The sequence below is a fragment of the Nerophis ophidion genome, linkage group LG01 (genome assembly GCF_033978795.1).
Source record: "Nerophis ophidion isolate RoL-2023_Sa linkage group LG01, RoL_Noph_v1.0, whole genome shotgun sequence".
Classification (NCBI taxonomy): Eukaryota; Metazoa; Chordata; class Actinopteri; order Syngnathiformes; family Syngnathidae; genus Nerophis; species Nerophis ophidion.
In genome coordinates this window covers 58,786,939-58,809,928 of record NC_084611.1, presented here as the reverse complement: position 1 = coordinate 58,809,928, position 22,990 = coordinate 58,786,939, and the positions used below count along the sequence as shown (strand labels likewise).

The 22,990-nt window shown below is 39.4% G+C and overlaps 1 protein-coding gene across 1 annotated transcript; it reads right to left on the bottom strand.

Moving 5' to 3' along the window:
- Window positions 1–541: 541 nt before the first annotated feature.
- LOC133557636 (uncharacterized) lies at window positions 542–22,453 on the bottom strand. Its single transcript, XM_061908280.1, has 5 exons — window positions 22,087–22,453; window positions 21,669–22,015; window positions 21,439–21,591; window positions 11,384–14,353; window positions 542–1,351 (listed from the first exon to the last, which is right to left on the bottom strand). The coding sequence occupies exons 2-5, from the start codon at window positions 21,972–21,974 to the stop codon at window positions 1,301–1,303; spliced, it is 3,480 nt and encodes a 1,159-aa protein (XP_061764264.1). The 5' UTR covers window positions 21,975–22,015; window positions 22,087–22,453; the 3' UTR covers window positions 542–1,300.
- Window positions 22,454–22,990: the final 537 nt, after the last annotated feature.

Below are 22,990 nucleotides of genomic sequence, written 5' to 3'. Positions count from 1 at the left end.
CACCACAGTCCAGATTGTGACTGATAAGTTAGCTAACTAGATAGTCTAGCCACTGTCCATCTGATTGTCTTGACCCAGCCACCAATGACTGTGATGCATACTCATTTTAGGCAACGTATAAGACAATACATTCTTAACAGTATAATTTTTACCAAGGATTAAGTCTTCAAATAACAATATTCAAATACAAACATATGTTAGGTAAGACAGAATTTGGTTTTACTCTGAATCCGGTGAAACAGATTGGTGGTTTTAGCTGATATAAAACCACATACTTAAACATATGTTTATGTTTAAGTATTTTATTCAAGGACAACATTGCAATAAGAATCGTATGTTTAATGTACAGTAACATTTTTATTGTTAAAATAAAGCCAACAATGCCATTTTTTGTGGTACTCTTTATTTAGAAATACATTTGGTACCGGTACCAAAATATTGGTATCAGAACAACACTAATATATACACATATACATATAATATGTAGTTTGTTTGAACTACTGTAAAGCTATATGACAACACAATAACCATTGCCAACAGGTAAGAAAGGTGGATTTTTATTAAAATAACTTATTTAGAGTCACGTTTATTCAACTAGGAAGTGTTTTTCTTCCTTTTACATGGGTGTCTCCCAGGAAATAAGATGTAAAAGAGTTGTCATTACGAAAAAATATGTCTCAGCTTTTATTTACAAAAGCTATTATACTTTTCACACGTTCTTGTAGTCAGACAATATTTTCGATATATTAGATAGAATTCCAAAAATATTTCATCTTATAAACTATATTCACTCAACATCAATTGCACTGGTCGCCCGGGTGGGGTGGCGGGGGGGTTCCCCCACATCTGCGGTCCCTTCCAAGGTTTCCCATTGTGCGGAAGTTTTCTTGCACTGATGTGGGATCTCCTTGTGGCTTGTACAGCCCTTTGAGACCACTTCTAACTAAGGGCTGTATAAATAAACGATTGATTGATATTGTCTAAGAGAACATTTGAAATAAGAAGACATAATGAACCTATTTATTCAAACTATTAGTCACAATTTGCCATGGGTTATAAATTCTTTTATGGTTGACTGTATATTATATCACTATAATGAATAGTAATCAAAATAATATTGCCCAGAGTTCAACTTCGCACAGTTGCTGTTGTGTTGATGCAGCTCTGGGAGTGCCTCTCCTGTTTGCACTCAATATGTTGTTAATCAACTAATAAATGTCACACATTTCTCAATGAAAAGTTCATAAGGCCCATTGCTGTTTCAAACGTGACAGTATGGCATAAGTGGCTTACTTGTGTGTCACGATTTTGGAATGGTGTGAGGCTTGTTCTTCTGGTTAAATTCTTCCAACTAGGACAGAAAGCACACAGATACAAACAATGTAAATAAAAATAATTTCATAAGAAAAATGTACTGCAGATTATGGAACAAAACTTTTCTTGAAACTAGAGACTCTCTATTTGTTGAAAAAATTCCAGAAATGTCCATAAATGACAATACACAAAATTGCGGTAAACTAAAAAAATAGTGGTTTATAAAAGCGTGTTTGCGACTACCTTCAAAAATGTGGTTGTACTGTATTCTTACATATTTGGCAGACATCCCTCTTCAATTTGGTATGAAATTAATACGCAGACTTAAAGCATTGTGATCGAAAATTACATGTAAAAACAGCTGTGTAAACCGGATCACAGATCACTCTGAGACAGCAGATATACAGTAGCTGTAATAATTAATAAAAGACAATGTTTTTGATATCAAATTTATTTAGATTCTTTTTTAAATACATTACACATATATTTAATATCTATATAAGTACACATACTTCAGAACTGTATACATATATAGTTTTAAATATATATATATGTATACGTAATATTTGAATGATGATAAATGAATGTGTTATGACAGTTGCAGATGTCACCAATGTGGCGGCTTGAGGAAACACTCGATTGCTTTGCCAAACAAATCTTTAATGGTGAAATGCCAACATGAGAATGCTAAATAGGAAGTGCTTAAAGTTTAATGGCTTTTAAATATACTGAGACTAAGTCTAAGTGTATTGTGTCCTACATGGTGTTTTTCAAACTGCACCATTTTTCCTCAGAATTTTCAACTAACTAGAAGTGTTTTGCCAAGGGGATTATTTACGATATGTAAATTTTCAGAATGTGCTTGTTCTATTTTGGCTAAAATTAGACTAAGAATTTTTTTTTGAACTTGTCTTTATTTTTAAATTATGCAATGATTGTAACCAGTCCGGCCCTCTGGTAATAGATTTTCCTTTATGCGGTCCCTGAGCTAAAATATGTTTGACACCCCTGCATTTTAGACTGTGCGTGGACACTTGTACTTCACACATAGGCGTGTAAAAACAAAACAATAAAACAAACCAGCCAAGATAGGCTCCAGCGATCCCTTGCGACCCCACAAGGGACAAGCTGTAAAAAATGGATTAACTATTTGAGAAATAACACTTATTTAGTGCATGGAAATGTAGTATGTGGTGGTGTGGTTTTCGGTCGAGGATTTTGAGCGATTGTTTGCAAAGTTTCCAATGGCCTCGGTGGTTTTACTTGCCGGGAACCAACAACATATGGAATAATGGAAAAAAACTAGACAATCATTGCATTGAAATAAGCTTGAGCTGCGTCCAGTGTCAACACATGCCTGATAACCTTTAAAAATGCTATGTTAAACTCTGGCACATCCGTTTAAATTTTTTTGTGTGTTTTTTTTAAAGCTACATGTTTTGTTGAAAATGACGCCCAGGTAACAATATTCGAACATCCATCCATCCATCCATTTTCTACCGCTTATTCCCGTTGGGGTCGCTGGTGCCTATCTCAGATACAATTGGGCGGAAGGCTGGATACACCCTGGACAAGTCGCCACCTCATCGCAGGGCAATATTCAAACATTTTGTAATATTTCCCTTTTACAGTTATGATGTTTTATACAAAGTAGATTGTTGATGTTTTCTTAATATTTAATGTGTGACAAGTCATGTTGCCAACTCAGCATCTTTTCCCCAAATATAAATAACTGTCATCTGCATACATCTGGATATTAACCTCCTCACATACAGATGGCAGATCGTTTATATACAGTACCGTATTTTCCGCGCTATAAGCCGCACCTAAAGACCACACATTTTCTCAAAAGCTGACAGTGCGGCTTATAAACCGGTGCGCCTTATATATGGATTAATAGAAATATTCATTTTCATAAAGTTTAGGTCTTGCAACTACGGTAAACAGCCGTCATCTTTTTTCCCCGTGGAGAGGAAGCGCTTCTTCTTGTACGGTAAGCAACCGCCAAGGTAAGCACCCGCCCCCGTAGAAGAAGAAGCGCGCGGCTAATACGATTAATTTCATTTGTGTGTTTCTGTAAAGACGACCACATAATGGGTAATGCTAAGAGACACGCGTACAACAACAACAGCGACACTGATTCTGATGACTTCGATGAGACGGAGCCCGCCATTTTTGATGCCATATTCGCCCAACTTTTTAATTCAGACACCGAAGAAGAAGAATTCGAGGGATTTATGGATGAGGAATAACTTCAGAAAGTGAGCTTTAAATGTTTATTTTGTGTGCTGTGACATTAACGTTCGAGGAACATTGAGTTATTGATGTTGCTATTGCTCTGCAATATTTTGAGTGTTACTATTGTTGTGATTGCACATTTGCGCATTATATTTTGAGTGTTACTATTGTTGTGATTGTACATTTGCGCATTATATTTTGAGCGTTACTATTGTTGGGATTGCACATTTGCACACTGGTTTGTATGTAATATATTATTAAAGTTTGACTGACATATCTGACTGTTTTTTTGACATTCCCTTTAGTGCCACGTAGGCACAGCTTATGACCCGGTGCGGCTTATAGGTGAACCAAGTGGCGGCTTATGACGTGGTGCTGCTTATAGGTGAACAAAGTTTTTAAATATGCCATTCATTGAAGGTGCGGCTTATAACCCGGGGCGGCTTATAGCGTGGAATATACGGTACATGTCTGCTCTTGAATGGGATTGTGCTGAAAATTTAAAATTTCTGCTCTGGGACTAATAAAGTCAAAGAATGACAAACGAATGAACACACGAGAGCCGTTGTTAGAGCTTTGTGGCACCCCAATATCAATAGCAGTGATACTGGATGTAGTGTATTCGATACAGACAACTTGGGGTCGACCAAATAAGTATGACTTAATCGAGGCCAAAGGATCTGTCGACAGTTTAAACATTGTTTCTTTTTTTAACTAACGTGACTGATGGTATCGACTAACTAACGAAAGGCTAAGAATATGGCTCCAACGTCAAACCCCGTTTCCATATGAGTTGGGAAATTGTGTTAGATGTAAATATAAACGGAATACAATGATTTGCAAACTTATTTTCAACCCATATTCAGTTGAATATGCTACAAAAACAACATATTTGATGTTCAAACTGATAAACATTTTTTTTTTCTGCAAATAATTATTAACTTTAGAATTTGATGCCAGCAACACGTGACAAAGAAGTTGGGAAAAGTGGCCATAAATACTGATAAAGTTAAGGAACGCTCAACAAACACTTATTTGGAACATCCCACAGGTGTGCAGGCTAATTGGGAATAGGTGGGTGCCATGATTGGGTATAAAAGCAGCTTCCATGAAATGCAAAGTAATTCACAAACAAGGATGGGGTGAGGGTCACCACTTTGTAAGCAAATTGTCGAACAGTTTTAGAACAACATTTCTCAACGAGCTATTGCAAGGAATTTAGGGATTTTACCATCTACGGTCCGTAAAATAATCAAAAAGTTCAGAGAATCTGGAGAAATCACTGCACGTAAGCGATGACATTACAGACCTTTGGATCCATCAGGCGGTACTGCATCAAAAACCGACATCAGTGAGTAAAGGATATCACCACATGGGCTCAGGAACACTTCATAAAACCACTGTCAGTAACTACAGTTGGTCGCTACATCTGTAAGTGCAAGTTAAAACTCTACTATGCAAAGCAAAACCCATTTATCAACAATATCCTGGAACGCCACCGGCTTGGCTGGGGCCGAGCTGCTCACCTAAGATGGACTGATGCAAAGTGGAAAGGTGTTCTGTGGTCTCACGGGTCCAACATTCAAATTATATTTGGAAACGGACGACGTTATGTCCTACAGAACAAAGAGGAAAATAACCATTCGGATTGTTATAGGCGCAAAGTTCAAAAGCTACCATCTGTGATGGTATGGGGGTGTATTAGTGCCCAAGGCATGGGTAATTTACACATCTGTGAAAGCACCAATAATGCTGAAAGGTCCATACAGGTTTTGGAGCAACATATGTTGTCATCCAAGCAACGTTATCATGGACGCCCCTGCTTATTTCAGCAAGACCAGTGTTACAACAGCGTTGCTTCGTAAAAAAAAAAAAAGAGTGCGGGTACTTTCCTGGCCCGCCTGCAGTCCAGACCTGTCCTCCATCGAAAATGTGTGGCGCATTATGAAGCGTAAAATACGACAGCAGAGAACGACTGAAGCTCTACATAAAACAAGAATGGGAAAGAATTCCACTTTCAAAGCTGCAACATTTAGTTTCCTCAGTTCCCAAACATTTATTGAGTGTTGTTAAAAGAAAAGATGATGTAACACAGTGGTGAACATGTCCTTTCCCAACTACATTGGCACGTGTTGCAACCATGAAAGTCTAAGTTAATTATTATTTGCAAAAAAAAAGTTTGAGTTTGAACATCAAATATGTTGTCTTTGTAGCATATTCAACTGAATATGGGTTGAAAAGGATTTGCAAATCATTGCATTCCGTTTATATTTACATCTAACACAATTTCCCAACTCATATGGAAAAGGGGTTTGTACACCCCCATTATCAAGGTTTTGTTTTCTTGTTTCTGTGCGAAGGCAGCAAGCCGTTTCGGTCGAGTGATTTGCCTGAAACCCAAACTGCATGGGATGTAGAAGGCCTTAATCGTCCAGGTGTTCTGTGAGTTGTTCAACGACCACTTTTTCTATTGTTTTTGATATAACGGGGAGAAGTCTAATTGGTCTGTAGTTGAAGTCTTTATGTCCTTCTTTATGAACTGGAATGATAATGGATGTTTTTGATGTGGTAGGGAAAGTGTTTTCAGTTATTGATTGATTTATCAAGATTCAAAATTCAAGATTGTTTATTGACATATGCAGTTAGACAGTTTGCCGTACAATGAAAATCTTACTTTGCTAGTCCACCCTTCAACAAGTCACACGGTACTTAGCTAAAAATAAAAAATAAAAATGTATATACATGGCACAGTAAGTTCATAACATTATTGCACATTCTTATTGACAGTCAACAGTATAAGTATGGAAGTGACCTTGGGTCACAGCAGCAGTTAAAGTGTCTTCAGTGATCAAAGGTGAAAAGTGTCTACAGTGATGGTTCACAGTTCGGGGGTGGTCAAGGTACCTGTCTTTTGTTCAAAAAGACAAAATAAAAATGGGGGGGGGGGATAGCATTCACAAGATAGCATTCAATCTGTTCAATGCTGTTATTAGAGCTCTTTATTTGTTTTAAGAAAGTGTCCAAACTGTGTATATTTCTATACTGTGAGCTTGATGTGGAAAGGATTTTGTTTACTTTAGTTTCATTTCTTAATTTTAAACTTACTTTATTCTGATTAAATGCTAATTGTTTGCATTGATTTTGAGATAATTTTTTATTAAGGGTTTGTACAGACTGGATGAAATGTTCTTTTAAAATGATTACTGATGTCCAGACTAACAGTAGTGCTATTATATTAACATATTTAATGTTTTTGTGTTGTTGCTTGTTTGCCCTCTTCCAGTGAGTTTGTCAATATTTCTAATGTTCCCTTTTTCAGCTTTGATTCATTCTAAGAAACAATCAGTCCAGGCCTTCCAGAGCAGCATTGTGACGTTGTTTCTTAAACTTTTCAACATCATACAATCCTTATTTAAACCTGTTTTAGTAGCTCTTTTGAAGGCTGAATCTCAACGTTTCATTAGAGTCCAAATTGTTTCATTAATCCAAGGTATTTATATCTTAGCACTTTTATTTCTGGGTTGTGTCTTACTGTATTTACAGATAATTTATTTGTTTTTGTCATTAGGCAATCGCAGATATGTTGTTTTTTTTATGTGATAGGTTTATTAGTAAAGACCAAATCGAGTGAGTGTGGTATTCTATTCGGACTGTTTATCATTTGTGTCATGCAGAAGCCATTTATAATATCCTTAAGTTTCATTTCGCGCAACTAATTTAACCAGTCCACGATCGGATCAATTATTTTATACTGTGCTGTTTGAAGATGTCAAAATAAACTCAGAAAATGTCTTCAGCAGTGGGCGGCTGGCATTTTACAATAAACTTGAAATTATACTTGCCAACCCTCTCTATTTTTCCGGTAGACTCCCGAATTTCAGTGCACCTCCCGAAAATCTCCCGGGGCAACCATTCTCTCGAATTTCTCCCAATTTCCACTCAGACAACAATATTGGGGGCGCGCCTTATAGGCACTGCCTTTAGCCTCCTTTACAACCTGTCGTCACATCCACTTTACCTCCATACTAACAGCGTGCCGGCCCAGCTTCATATTATGTGCGGCTTTTATGCCAACACTTAAGCGAATGCATGCATACTTGATAAGACAGCCATACAGGTCACACTGAGGGTGGCCGTATAAAAAGCTTTAAATATGCGCCACATGGGGAACCCACACCAAACAACAATGACTAACACATTTTAGGAGAACATCCACACCGTAAAACAACAGAAACACAAAAGAACAAATACCTAGAACCCCTTGCAGTACTAACGTTTCCGGGACGCTACAATATACACAAAACCTCTCTCTCATATTCTCAGGGTTCTTTGCACTCATTCCAATTTTTCGTCATTTTTCTGAGCCATCTCTCTCGTTCGGCACTCCAAAAGTCCTAGTTCCTATTACCTGTTTACCTTTTTTAAATGACTTGACTAAAACACAACAAAAGGCCAACTTTGTGTTTATTGGAGGAAATGTTAACTGCCAAAAATCTTGTTTTAATTTCTATGCCCCATCCTCTACCGTTTGACCAATTAGAAGGTCTGTGAGTGTGTCACATCCAGGACGCCAGTTACACACCGCTACCTTCATCTAGCTACTGCCACTGGTAAAGCTAAAAGGCAGCATTAGGATTCTCAACTTATTCATGACAAAGCCAGAAACAAAACGAGGATTTGTATCAGGTTGCCTTTGAAAGGGGTAGCAGATTTTTTTCATCTCACGACAAATTTGCTAATTTCCTTCTTGATAGGCAGGTAAGGCATAAGGCCAAAATGGACATTTTGTATTTAAACTATATTGTGTAATACAGTCTATGATCTTGTATAACAAACCTATTACTATTGTGCAAAGAATGCTAAGTGTGAGGCAATGTTCCCCCGAAGGTGCGCATCTGCGCAATTGCACAATGCTCCCGATTTACTTCCGTGCACGGAAAATCTATGCAGCACACAAAATCCGAATCCAACCTGAACTCTAAACAAAATGAACACACTATCCTCTGTACCATTTTCAATAAGTGGTCACAACAGACATTGACGACATCAGTCGAGACGTTATAAGGAGGGGAAGGAGGTGATCTGCATCAACAATCATTTTATTGAGAAAAAATGATTACTGTCGGTTGTAATTACACCAAAACAACATCAGCAACAAAACTACTTTCATGCAAAACTGATCACTTTCTGTCTTAATCACACCAAAACAAACAAACTTTAGGTTGTATTGACAGCAACCGCTTGCTTTCTTTCATGCACACTCAAATCAGCCAGTGATGTGTTCACGACCACAGAAACAGTCGGACAAGTCAAAGACCACACACATACTAATAGGTCCTTACAATGTGAAACAGTTTACACGCAGACAATATCATTAACAGTGTGTTATGTGTTCATGTTGCGGCTTTGCAGGTTAGCTTTTAGCAGTGCTTCTCAAATATTTTGTGTTACGCCCCACCTCAGAAGAAAAAAATATCAGAGGTGGGACCAAGTCCTTGTTTTGCAAGTCACAAGTAAGTCTCAAGTCTTTGACCTCGAGTCTCGAGTCAAGTCCCAAGTCAAGACAGGCAAGTCCCGAGTCAAGTCCCAAGTCAAGACAGGCAAGTCTCAGGTCAAGTCCCAAGTCCTGCATTTTGAGTTTCGAGTCATTTCAAGTCTTTTTAACCACAGACTAATACATTTACTACACAGATTGTGTATGATTTTAAAACACTGTATGTATTTACAGTTTAATAAAAAAATTGTGCTGACATTGCACTTCGTAATAGTACTATTAACCAGTTATTTTAAACATTTAACTCATTCCTTTACAGAATGAACACATTTGAAAAAACAAGTACAACTATACTTATTTGCACAAAGGTGTTAACATTGTATTTCCAAGGCATATAGCATTGGAACTAGTTCCACAGCAGTTTCTATCCTGTTCTTACCTTATCTCATTGATCTCATCTCATACTGTATGTGTGTTTATGTGTGCGTACACATGAAAAACATAACAAATACATGAAAATAACAAGGAACAGAGTTGTACTCTTTAGAATTCACGGCCCTATGGAAAATTAACCAGCCGCCACTGATGATGCATTCTCATTTTAGGCAAAGTATAAGACAATACTTTCTTAACAGTATAACTGTAATCAGGATAAGTCTTCTAGTAACAATATTCAAATATTAACTTTGTTGGGTAAGACAGAATTTGCTGTTATTCTGATTCCAGTGAAACAGATGTGGTTTTAGCTGACATAAAGACTTTCAGGTGTTTATATACGTTTATGTTTAAGTTGGCAGACACTTTTATCCAAAGCAACATACATGAAAAATACATTTAAAACAATCACTGTAAACATGATCATTTAAGGGAAGAATGAAATAGAAAATATTAATACAAAGTGTCAAGACAGAATAAACTCTCTGCTGTTGCAGTAACAGAAACACAGTCTATAAGCTATATAGATATCTAATGTATTCATACATTGTTTATGTAGAATATATGCATGTACGTATAACCTAATCATATTGTTTCTTCAACTTAGAAATAGCTGACCGTTTTTTCCCCTTCACTGGGATTATTATTGCCAGTTTTGATCTTGGACGTCTTGTTATTTATAGCATATAAGAATATTCTATTATTTTTAAGCAAACTATGAACACGCCCAAAAATTTGTTCTTTATCATAGTTACACGTATGACAAAAAAGCGCGTGAATATCAGTGGTATTCAGTGAGGTAATATGAATTAAATGTGCTGACAGTTCACTGCTCCTGCCAAATGAATTGCCCTGAGTGGAGCGGATTACCACTCCAAGGTGGCGGCCTCTCGTCACGTCAGCGGCAATAGCGCTCGATGCTGCGTCTACTTATAAGATGTCTATGGTTATAACGTTAGCAGTGAGTTTACAGCCTCACTGATTTAACTACACAGCAAATAAAAGTTACGTTACACGGCCTATAAACGTTAGCTTACATTCAAAACTTACCCTTCTTTGTGCAACTTCAAATGTCGAACGAAGTTGGAAGTTGTTGCGTCTCCGTCTGTAATCTACGAACGAACCGCAGGCTTTGCATACGGCTATTTGTTTTTTGTTGACCAAGTCATAGTTTTTATACCCGAACAAAACAATTTTTGGCATAACTTTTCCTCACTGGCGTGTTGTTTGAGAGCTTTTTCGTTGGTTTTCCTGCAATTTGATTGGCTGAATGCTGTGTGACGAAAATAACGTGGATGTAATTTGATTGGCTGTTGTTCTGACAGGTAGCGCACACACTGTCATCGCACACACGCTGACAGACATGGACAGATACGGAGCGCTCCTGAATAACTTTAATCGTTGGGTTTTGGGGAAAGTAGCAAGTCATGTCAAGTCAAAAGGCTCAAGTCCAAGTCAAGTCACAAGTCATTGATGTTGAAGTCTTAAGTCGAGTCGCAAGTCTTTTTACATTTTGTCAAGTCGAGTCTAAAGTCATCAAATTCATGAGTCGGGTCTGACTCGAGTCCAAGTAATGTGACTCGAGTCCACACCTCTGGAAAATATATTGTGCCCCCCCACTCTCCACCGTGACAATAAATTATATAATTTGTCCATAAAACTGTTATAACTATACCTTTGCTTAACATTTTAATCTTATTAACATTAAAGGAAACAACACACCGGTCTTTCCTCATCTCCCATCGTGGTTACAGTTACTGCTACATGCGAGTCGTCATATTGACCGGTAGTGGGCTCTTCCTCGGTGGCTACATCAACATAGTATTGGATCTGGCTCGTTTTTATCAGAAAGAGAGCAGAATGATCAAACGTAATAATTAAAAAAAAAAACATTGTACCAACCTTTTTTTTCAGTTTTGCTTTAATTTCCTCTTCTGTTGGTGGCCGTTTCTCCTTTTGTGGATGATAAACCTCTTTGTGTTTCGTGCCATGCGGAGGCTCCATCATCTTTGGAAGGTCACTTGTTGGTTGTGTTTGTTTTAGTATCCCTTGTAGCTTTTTCTTTTTTTTAGCTTGGAATTTATCAGAATGGTGTGAAAGTTCGACTGTTTGCAGGCAACCCAAGCCAGTGTTTAAGCCAAACTGACATTCGCTTAAGGAGAGGTCTGGATTCTTAGAGACCTTTCCATGCAAGTGGTAGATATGGTGGCTTAATTCAGAGTCTGCGGAAGCAATTGTGGGGTGGGAGTGGTCTGTGTACAATGAGTAAGGAAAAGAGAACATGGACCGGGAACCATGAGCCAGTGTCCAGGAAGAACTGTTGTCACCGTTGAAAGAAGTATTGAATTGAGAATGCTCAGGCAAACTGTTACCTGAAACAGTATTACACTCATGGTTGGAATGTGCATGATGGGTTTCATCAAAGGTTTGCAGATCTCGGTTGCTGCCAGCAATCTTCTGTACTGGTGCATCATCATGGTAAGAAAATAAAGAAAGTTCCTCTCTGCTCTTCCTTGAGTCGCTGCACTCAAAAAAGGACTTTTCTCTGTATAGATCCATTGAATTCCTGCTGTTGGAGATCTGCATGCGAGAAGGACTGTGACTACTACTAGTACTGTCATGCTCCACTATGCTGGTGGCCACTGGACTTCTCTCATTCCTTTTCCCATACAGTCTCTCTTCAGTCCGGTCTGTTAGTTTGCTCAGCTCTTCAGTTTCCAGGCTCAAGCCCAGAGTGTTTAGGATGTTCTGAAGCAGTTCACCCCTCCTATCAACCTCTGCCGGTTTTTCTTTTTCCTTTTTGTTCTCTATTGTTGGGAGAGATTCGGATCGATCACTGAGGCTTAAAGAGCACTTTTGTCTGTCTTTTCTGTTCCTGTTGTCATCAGACAGTGAGTGTATCTCACAGGAGGACTGTTCATAAGTGGACCGCTCTGTTCCCTCTGGCATCAGAGTATAATTGTTACATTCATGGTTCTCACTGCCAATAGGAACATCCAAAACACCCTCCCGAACAACTTTGCGCTGGTTTTCGGGTAGCTTATTGGGCCGAGACCTCTGCGTCACGCCCGGGCTAGTCTTTATGTGATGCTGGGTGAGGTTTGTGCGTCCTGGCAGGGGGGAGAACACGTCAGCAAAACGCTCCTGCAAAGTGGGCACATCTGCTCTATGTGACGGCGTGAGATGATTATCACAGCGTAGAGGGAAGGGCTGAGAAGCGGGGGGAACCTCCAGACACAGCTCCTCGCTCTCCGCTACCGCCGTTACCATGGAGACAGGCTCCGCCTCCCTCCATCCTTTTAGGAGGTTGAGGTGGTATATTTTTGTTGCCCCGCCCTGGTCAGACCGCCTGACCTCATAATCCACGTCACCTACTCGTCGTGTGACCACAAAGGGTCCTTGCCACTGAACGAGTAATTTGGAGCTGGATGTTGGGAGTAATACAAGTACTTTCTCTCCCGGTGAAAATTGTCTGAGTTGCGTCTCCCCATTATACAGGCGCTGCTGACGTTCTTGGGCTTGAAGCAAACTCTCACGTGACAAGTGCCCCAATGTGTGGAGTTTCGCTCTCGAGTCCATGACGTATTGAATTTCATTTTTACTGGGGCTTGGACCTTCCTCCCAGCTTTCTTTAACTAGGTCCAGCACACCGCGCGGTTTCCTGCCGAACAACAGTTCAAATGGGGAAAACCCCGTGGAGGCCTGAGGAACCTCCCGCACTGCAAATAACAGGGGATCCAACCATTTATGCCAGTTTAGTTTGTCCTTGTGTACGAACTTCCGGATGATGGATTTCAAGGATCTATTCAGCCGCTCTACCAGCCCATCAGTCTGCGGGTGGTAAACGCTGGTCCGAATGGATTTGATCCCCAATAATCCGCACAGCTCCTTTAACGTTTCTGACATAAAGGACGTGCTCTGGTCAGTCAGAATCTCTTTCGGGATTCCGACTCGGGAGAAAACTTGAAACAGTGCCTGCGCGACACTCTTTGCAGAGATGGAGCGCAGCGGTACTGCTTCGGGATAGCGCGTTGCGTAATCCACCAGGACTAGCGCAAAGCAATAACCCTTGGTGCTTGGTTGAAATGGTCCGACGAGGTCCATGCCAATTCGCTCAAATGGGACCTCTATGAGTGGCAATGGCCGCAAAGGCACCCGAGGGGTGGCCGCTGGGTTGACTAGTTGACAGCCTGGGCAAGCCGTGCACCAGCGGCGCAAGTTTCCCCGGATGCCTGGCCAATAGAAACGGGCCATTACCCGGTTGAGTGTTTTATTATACCCCATGTGACCGGCCATCGGGTTGAAATGTGCCGCCTGGAAAATCATTTCCCGACGTCTTTTTGGCACCAGCAATTGGGTCAGTTCCTCTCCTGTCTGGGTGTCCCGACTCACTCTGTATAATCTGTCACTAATTATTGCAAAGTGAGGGAAACCTAGCGCAATCTCCGGGCGAACCAGCTGCCCATCAATTGACATCACTTGGTCCCAGGTCGTGCGCAGAGTGTCATCTCGAGACTGCTCAAGTGGAAAATCATCAATGGGGCGACATTGAGGAACCGGAGAAACCTCTTGCGAAGTCCCCACCGACTCCCCTGCCTCCTCCCTCCCAGCAGCGTCGACGTCATTGGGTTTAATGTTCACAGACCCGTCTTCTGAATGGAAATCTTCGCTGTCATCGTTGACAATCTTACTTAGCAGTTCGATGTTGACTCCACTGTTGAGTAAGCTTAGGAAGCACTCAAAGCCTTTGTTGGCGTCACTCTCCTCCTGGTCTGGTGAAGTAACACTTGAACTGGGAGGAGGCGTTGCAATAGATGGTGGTCTGGGAAATAATGGTGCAGCAAGAGGTCTAATGTCCGTGTTATCAGGAACCTGGCAGAAGATCATAATTACAGAAATGTTACTTATAAATGATTGAATCATACCAGCGTTAAAGTAGTCTTTAATTGTACAACAAGAGTTTTGAAAGCACCATTAACTTGTCACAATGCTACAGTTTGGAATGGGGAGACCTTGTTCTGGTTAGCATTTTGGATATGGCAAGTGGTCACTTTAAATTTTGTTTATAAACTATGAGCAAAACCGTTATTACCTTAGACTAAGTAAATGCAGTCATTATTGTTGGTTTGTCAGCTTATTAATGAGTGAGTTAGTCAGCAACATAACTCAAAAACCTAATGGTGGATTTTCATGAAACTTTAAGGATTGGATTTTGGGCATGTTCCATATCATTTCTACAATGTTACCTTATGTTTCTGTGTGCGCTAGCAATCTTACACAGACAAAGCTAGAGGATGACTGACAGAGGCTTCTCTCCGTTTCCTTCATTCAGCTATATATTAAGTCATGGTCATTAACACATATCCCTTCGTGCTAATATTGTATTTAATTAAATTCTCCATCTGAAAAGCTAGAGGCTTATTGTGTGAAGCCGCTTTTCGAAGTTAATAATCAGCCCTATTATGGCAAATTAAATACATTTCTTAATAGCCTAAGTATCATTATCAAGTATTAGGCTTAACCTTTTACACAACAAGAAAGAGCAAGCAGAAGAAGCCATGCTAATAGCTAAGTTAGCTGTTAAACGAGCTTGAAGAAGAATAAATAAGTGCATAGAGCAAGGCTGAGCGGTATACCGGTATTTAAAAAAAAAAAGATAAATATTTGAGATAATACCACCATACCGGTATCATTTGATGTGCCTTTGTTACGGCCATTGCGGCGCAAGGGCACCATAGCTGAAGGGTCTGGCACATGTCTGGAGTCTCTACCGCGCGTTGCCTCCAGCGACCCACCGTCACATTCTCCTTCACGCACAGCCGACATGCTCACACCGTAGCTCTGACGGCTCCTCTTTTTTAACCAGAGGCAACAAGCCGATGAAAAGATTCAACAAAACAGCCGTCAAAACTGCCACTGCTAACTGCTATAGCTAACAAACACAGTTCAGCTGAAACCCTCGCTGACGTCACAAGTCGCTTGACACAAAAGGCGCACACACACACACACACACACACACACACACACACACACACAGCTGTCATAAACTTCTCTCAACTGCATATGACATTTCCCAAAGGTTTTTTTAATAACACATTAATTACTTTCCCTTTTAATTAATTACATTTATTAAAAAGTAATTCAGTCAGTAAATAAATTAAGTTTATTGGTTAAGTAACAAGGGACTATATAAATGACTTTTTCAAAGTAATTTAAAAAAAAAAACTGATAGTAACTAATGTGGTGTTAAGTTTAAACTAAACATTTTGCATGTTTTGTTTAAAACACTGTTATATATTATATTTCGCGATTCGGCCTAAAAATACCGGGATATCAGTTTTGGTCCATACCGCCCAGCCTTAGTGCTCAGTAAAGTTTAAGAAGGGTTGATGGAACCACATTACTGCAGAAGGTACACTGATATTAAAAAGTAGTTTAGAGTTGGCGAGAGGAAATATAGTAACAACTGTTGCCGTGTCAACGTTGTCGGTCAGTATACGACACTTAAAGGAGCCTTGTGTAATAATTTAATGTCAAGTCATCATTAAATTGCACTGATATGTCAAAAGCCATTATTAAATCATGTTATGTTCGAATACCTCTATAAATGATAACAGTAGTTCAGCCGGGATGTGCTAATTTCAAAATTAGATTTACAGCCCCGAAATCTTGTTATTGTTTAATTTTGATGCTCCGCCCTCTACCGTTTAAACAATTAGAAAATATGTGAGTGTGTCACATCCAGGTTGCAAGCAGCGCACCACCCTCTTCGTTGAACTACTGCCACCAGTAAAGTTACTAAACATGTCGGACCTTAGTAAATCTAAAAAGCGTCGGTTGGATTCTCAACGTATTCATGAAAAAGTCATGAACAAAACGAGGATTTGTATCGGGATGCTTTTGAAAAATGAAGGCGATTGAAGGTAGAAAATATTTTTTCATCTGACGCCTAACCTGCTAATTTCCTCCTTGATAGGCAAGTAATACATTTACATTTTGTACTGGCTCACCTGCACTGGCTTCCTGTGCACTTAAGATGTGACTTTAAGGTTTTACTACTTACGTATAAAATACTACACGGTCTAGCTCCATCCTATCTTGCCGATTGTATTGTACCATATGTCCCTGCAAGAAATCTGCGTTCAAAGGACTCCGGCTTGTTAGTGATTCCCAAAGCCCAAAAAAAGTCTGCGGGCTATAGAGCGTTTTCCGTTCGGGCTCCAGTACTCTGGAATGCCCTCCCGGTAACAGTTCGAGATGCCACCTCAGTAGAAGCATTTAAGTCTCACCTTAAAACTCATTTGTATACTCTAGCCTTTAAATAGACTCCCTTTTTAGACCAGTTGATCTGCTGTTTCTTTTCTTTTTCTTCTATGTCCCACTCTCCCCTGTGGAGGGGGTCCGGTCCGATCCGGTGGCCATGTACTGCTTGCCTGTGTATCAGCTGGGGACATCTCTGCGCTGCTGATCCGCCTCCGCTTGGGATGGTTTCCTGCTGGCTCCGCTGTGAACGGGACTCTCGCTGCTGTGTTGGATCCGCTTTGGACTGGACTCTCGCGACTGTGTTGGATCCATTGTGGATTGAATTTTCACAGTATCATGTTAGACCCGCTCGACATCCATTGCTTTCCTCCTCTCTAAGGTTCTCATAGTCATTATTGTCACCGACGTCCCACTGGGTCATTATTGTCACCGATGTCCCACTGGGTGTGAGTTTTCCTTGCCCTTATGTGGGCCTACCGAGGATGTCGTGGTGGTTTGTGCAGCCCTTTGAGACACTAGTGATTTAGGGCTATATAAGTAAACATTGATTGATTGATTGATTTTCTTATTACTTTTAAGAAATGGAAATGGACATTTCGTATTCAAACTATATTGTCCAATACTGTCTATGACCTTGTCTAAGTACCCCGCCTTCCGTCCGATTGTAGCTGAGATAGGCACAAGCGCCCCCGTGACCCCAAAGGGAATGAGCGGTAGAAAATGGATGGATCGATGGATGGACCTTGTCTAATAAAAGCTAGTATGTTCGTGCAACAAATGCTTAGGAGCAAAGCACCATCACTAGCCTGGTCAATGACATATAGACATACAGGCGGGGGAAATGTGTGCCCGTTAACCTGGAATGTCGATGTGTCATCCAACTGACAGGGTAAAATATATTTTCGACAAATAAAACTTATGTGAATACAAGTTGTGTCAGTGCCTACTTTGTTCTCAATATGCAAATATGCTGAGGTAATTAGTTCCAACATTAGCACGGCTAATTGCGGTTTCAGGTACTGTATGTGCATCAACCACATATTGGGTGGTATTTGCTTGGCACAATATACAGAAATGCATTACTTGTAATGATTTTCTACTTTGTGTATTGACATGGTAGTAGGCTATATGATTATGGGTAATGTGGTTTTTGCTTAACGTGGTTGGCTCATAGAATTGCACTCTGCACTGAAAGATGGTGATGTGCGAAGATGGAAGTGAATGCAGTGCATCAGGTTGGATGCAACATGGGAGTTATGCTGAACGAAATGTGGCGATAATTTTAGTATTGGGCTTGGCTTGCCATCAAAGTAGGCCAATGCAATATATATTATATATATATATATAATTATTTTGATGGTGGTCCGTGTGGTCAAACTAGACATTTTAGCAGGGTGATGCCAACAATCTGTCCAGACTCCTGGCAAAAATATCACTGCGTAACTTTACAAATACATTTGGCTTATTGACATCTGCAAAATTTGGCATAATTACTTAGTAAAAAATCTTACAAGAAGCATAAACAAGAGAAACCTGCAGGGTAGGACTTGTCGATTGCCATTTGAAGTTCCTTGGAGTAGAATTCGAATTCGGATTCGGCAGCGAATTTGGCAACCTCAGTCATGGAGAGTGGGAGGGGACTACAGAATTCTTTACCCTGATTGCGGTACCATTTCTGGCCACATTATTACACATGGCACCTTTAAGAGGAGAGTGGATAGAGCCATAACTGGTGGTGCCTAAACCAACGGTAATTTCAGTATATAATCGATATGAGAGTGATTTGATCACGATTTTTATTTTCTCAAAATATTTTCTGTTTTTTTTGTTAATATTTAAAAAAAGATGATAATTCCTTCGACAGAGGAAGACTAAGGGTAAAACATATTTTAAATAAATAGTAGGAAGTAGTTTTTGCGTTTGTATAGTTATTTAGTACTATTGACTTTGTATTGATAAAACATTTGTATGTAATATAAGAGAATAAAGAATTTGTTAAAATATTCTGCTAGTATTGTAAAACTGTAAATAGCAATCATCATAAATGTATTGAAATATTTACAGTTAGTACATATGCTTGGTCTATCTCCCTAGTGGAAAATCAGTTTTGAAAGCAAAATCCCCGATTTAAAGATTCATAATCAAAAATGGATAAATAGAACAGAAGCATGTAATGAGTAAAAAACCTCAAGTGTAAATACTAATTATGAAAAAAACATAAGTGGATAACTTGTAAGTAAGATGCTTTTTGTGCAATTTAAAACTTAAGTGGCTGTGGGAAACTTGAAGAAATTTACATTTCTCAAACCAAAAAAGAATACAACTACACCACCATTGGCTAGCTTATGTTACCTTTGGCGGCTTATGTGACATTTATGAGTCCTCAACTTTCACAATTTTTCATTATATCGAATAGAAATTGGTCCTCGGGCTTAGAAATTGGTCTGGCATTTAGGCTTGTCACTCACTGCTGATACGCACATACTCAAAAGGAGTCCAGAGAAAAGCAACTGACAGTTTGTTGAAATGTTATGATACGATATAAATTCAATGATAGCTATCTAAGTAGCTATCATAAGCTAGCAACACAAGGAGCTAAATGCTATTTTAAGGTGTAAGGTGATACTGCTTGTGCGGATGTTAAAACAGCAAGTGAGATTTCAATGCCTAGGCTCGTACTATAAAAAGGTTAAATTTTTTTTTACAAACCCAGTTTCCATATGAGTTGGGAAATTGTGTTTGATGTAAATATAAAACAGACAACATATTTGATGTTGAAACAAATAAAAAAATGTTTTCCAAATAATCATCCATCCATCCATTTTTCCACCGCTTATTCCGTTCTGGGGTCGCTGGCGCCTATCTCAGCTACAATCGGGCGGAAGGCATTAACTTTAGAAGTTGATGCCAGCAACACGTGACAAAGAAGTTGGGAAAGGTGGCAATAAATACTGATAAAGTTGAGGAATGCTAATCAAACACTTATTTGGAACATCCCATAGGGGTGCAGGCTAATTGGGAACAGGTGGGTGCCATGATTGGGTATAGTTTAAGAACAACGTTTCTCAAAGTGCAATTGCAAGCAATTTAGGGATTTCAACATCTATGGTCCATAATATCACGAAAAGGTTCAGAGAATCTGGAGAAATCACTCCACGTAACAGCATGGCCGGAACATTGAATGACCGTGACCTTCGATCCCTCAAACGGCACTGTATCAAAAACCAACATCAATCTCTATAGGATATCACCACATGGGGTCAGGAACACTTCAGAAAACCACTGTCACTAAATACAGTTTGTCGCTACATCTGTGAGTGCAAGTTAAAGCTCTACCATGCAAAGCGAAAGCCATTTATCAACAAAATCCAGAAATGCCACCGGCTTCTCTGGGCCCGAGATCATCTAAGATGGACTGATGCAAAGTGGAAAAGTGTTCCGTGGTCTGACAAGTCCACATTTCAAATTGTTTTTGGAAATATTCGACATCATGTCATCCGGACCAAAGGGGAAGCGAACCATCCAGACTGTTATCGACGCACATTTCAAAAGCCAGCTACTGTGATGGTACGGGGGTGCATTAGTGCCCAAGGCAGGGGTAACTTACACATCTGATAAAGCACCATTAATACTGAAAGGTACATACAGGTTTTGGAACAACACATGCTGCCATCTAAGCGCCGTCTTTTTCATAGACACCCCTGCTTATTTCAGCAAGACAATGCCAAGCCACATTCACCACGTTTTACAACAGCGTGGCTTCGTAAAAACAAATAAAAAAATAATTAAAAAAAAGAGTGCGGGTACTTTCCTGGCCCGCCTGCAGTCCAGTCCTGTCTCCCATCAAAAAAGTGTGGCGCATTATGAAGCGTAAAATAGGACAGCGGAGACCACAGACTGTTGAACGACTGAAGCTCTACATAAAAAAAGAATGGGAAAGAATTCCACTTTCAAAGCTTCAACAATTAGTTTCCTCAATTCCCAAATGTTTATTGAGAGTTATTAAAAGAAAACGTGATGTAACACAGTGGTGAACATGCCCTTTCCCAAATACTTTGGCACATGTTGCAGCCAGGAAATTCTAAGTTAATTATTATTTGCAAAAAAAAAAAAGAAGTTTATGAGTTTGAACATCACATATCTTGTCTTTGTAGTGCATTCAATTGAACATGGGTTGAAAAGGATTCGCAAATCATTGTATTCCGTTTATATTTACATCTAACACAATTTCCCAACTCATATGGAAACGGGGTTTGTATAATTATTGGATATTAGATTATTTAAGACCCGGTGGATACCCCGGTGTATTAATACGCAGAGTATTAAGAGTTAAGTTAGGTATGAGTTCGGATTTACTCTAAAAATTGACTAATATTGTGCCGTAGGAACGGAACATGTTTGTAACCTAAGAATCACTTGTGGTCGACTCCATTTTCCAACACAATTAACAAACAATCAATAATTGTTTTAATATTGATAGCCTTTGGTGCAGATTAACAAACCATAAATTATTGTTGTAATTGTGATAGCCTTTGGTGCTAAGTAGCACAATGACATTCAAATACAAATACTGTACCGCTTGGTGGAAAGGGAGCTCAACCATGACTCATAGAAATGTTTTACAAATTTAAGCATCGTTTGCATTTTACTTTAACATTACAATTGTATTGATTGATAGTGACAAATGTACTAACCGGGTGGTTTGATACAAAGACACTGGGATGACCATTTATATACTTCAGCAGGGCTTTCACCCGTCGCTTCAGAGGGTGATGGTCTTCCAGCAATTCTTGATCTGATCCGCGGATTGGAGCCTCTCTTGCAACAGGTGGCTTAACCATATTGCACTGGGTGAACATAAATACAAATATTAATAAATCACGAGGAACTTAAGACAGCTAATAGGCCATTGTCTAAGTCTTACCTTTAACACAAAGCTGGGACATTGTTGCTGCTGCAAAAATGTATTTACTCTGCTCCTGAGAGTTGAGGCTACACAATCTGGTCCGGGTTGTTCCTTCTCACTCAGTTTCATCTTCTTCGGAGCAATAGGAGCTTTCTTTCCAAAAATGTGTTCCTCCAGGTGTCGAAGTAAAATCCTTTTTCTCGTCAGCTGTGGATCAGATTTCGAACGTTCCCCACCGGAGTGCAAAGTTTCTGCATCATTGCAGTCAAAACTACCAGGAGCGTTTGCTGCAATGTGAATGTATGTCTGGTAAACTGGATCCATTCTTTTATTCAAGTCTCTCTCAACAGTATGTCTGGTGCGTTCTATGAAGTGGAAACAGAGGTGGAACATGATCATGAATTAAGTGTACATGCAAAATGCTCCTTTCACTTACCCTCTTCATTGAGTAGTCTGCTCCCCTACCGTGCTACGTTCAAAGTAACCTCAAACGAGTACAAATAGTACAGTAAATAGAACACAACAGTTGTAAGTAGTACAGAGCAAATTACACTCGATGTTTAGCTTGGGAGCTAACACCTATCTGACCGTTAACGGGGATTAAATGTCCGTTTCGTATTCCAGCAAAATAATATGTTTAGGCTAAACACATCTTATTCCCGGTTAAATTTTCGCTTTAAAACGTGTAACGTGAATGTGAACATTATTTGGGAAAGAACGTTCACGGGCGATTAAAGCTAGCTTTATAGGAACGGACAACACGAGACTGCTTCGTTGGTCCAGTTGGAGCGTTAACTATGTCACAGCGTCCCCTACTGGATGGAAGAATTCACGCGCAGCTTCATCCTGGACAATATTCATGACACATTTGTGCTTTGTTTTAAAGATGTGATATTTGGATTTACAATGTATGGAAAAAAATTAAAAGGAATTTTACCTTTTACCTGAGTTTCATTTTTGGTTATTTCCGCTGGTGGTGTGCCTCCGGATTTTTTCAAGGCAAAAAATGTGCCTTGATTGGCTCAAAAAAGGTTGAAAAACACTGATCTAGATCAGTGGTTCTCAACCTTTTTTCAGGTATGTACCACTTGAGAATTTTTTTTAGATTCAAGTATCCCTAATCAGAGCAAAGCATTTTTGGTTGGAAAAAAAGAGCAAAAGAAGTAAAATACAGCACTATGTCATCAATTTCTTATTTACTAAATTGTATAATAGTGCAAAATATTGCTCATTTGTAGTGGTCTTTCTTGAACTATTTGGAAAAAAGATGTGAAAATAATCAAAAACGTGTTGAAAAATAGACAAGTGATTGAATTATAAATAAAGATTTCTACACATAG

Coding starts and splice junctions, on each gene's coding strand:
- LOC133557636 (XM_061908280.1), bottom strand. CDS start 21,974: ATGGATCCAGTTTACCAGACATACATTCACATTGCAGCAAACGCTCCT. Junction 21,592..21,668: donor GTCCCAGCTTTGTGTTAAAG/GTAAGACTTAGA, acceptor ATGTTCACCCAG/TGCAATATGGTTAAGCCACC. Junction 14,354..21,438: donor TCTTTGTATCAAACCACCCG/GTTAGTACATTT, acceptor ATCTTCTGCCAG/GTTCCTGATAACACGGACAT.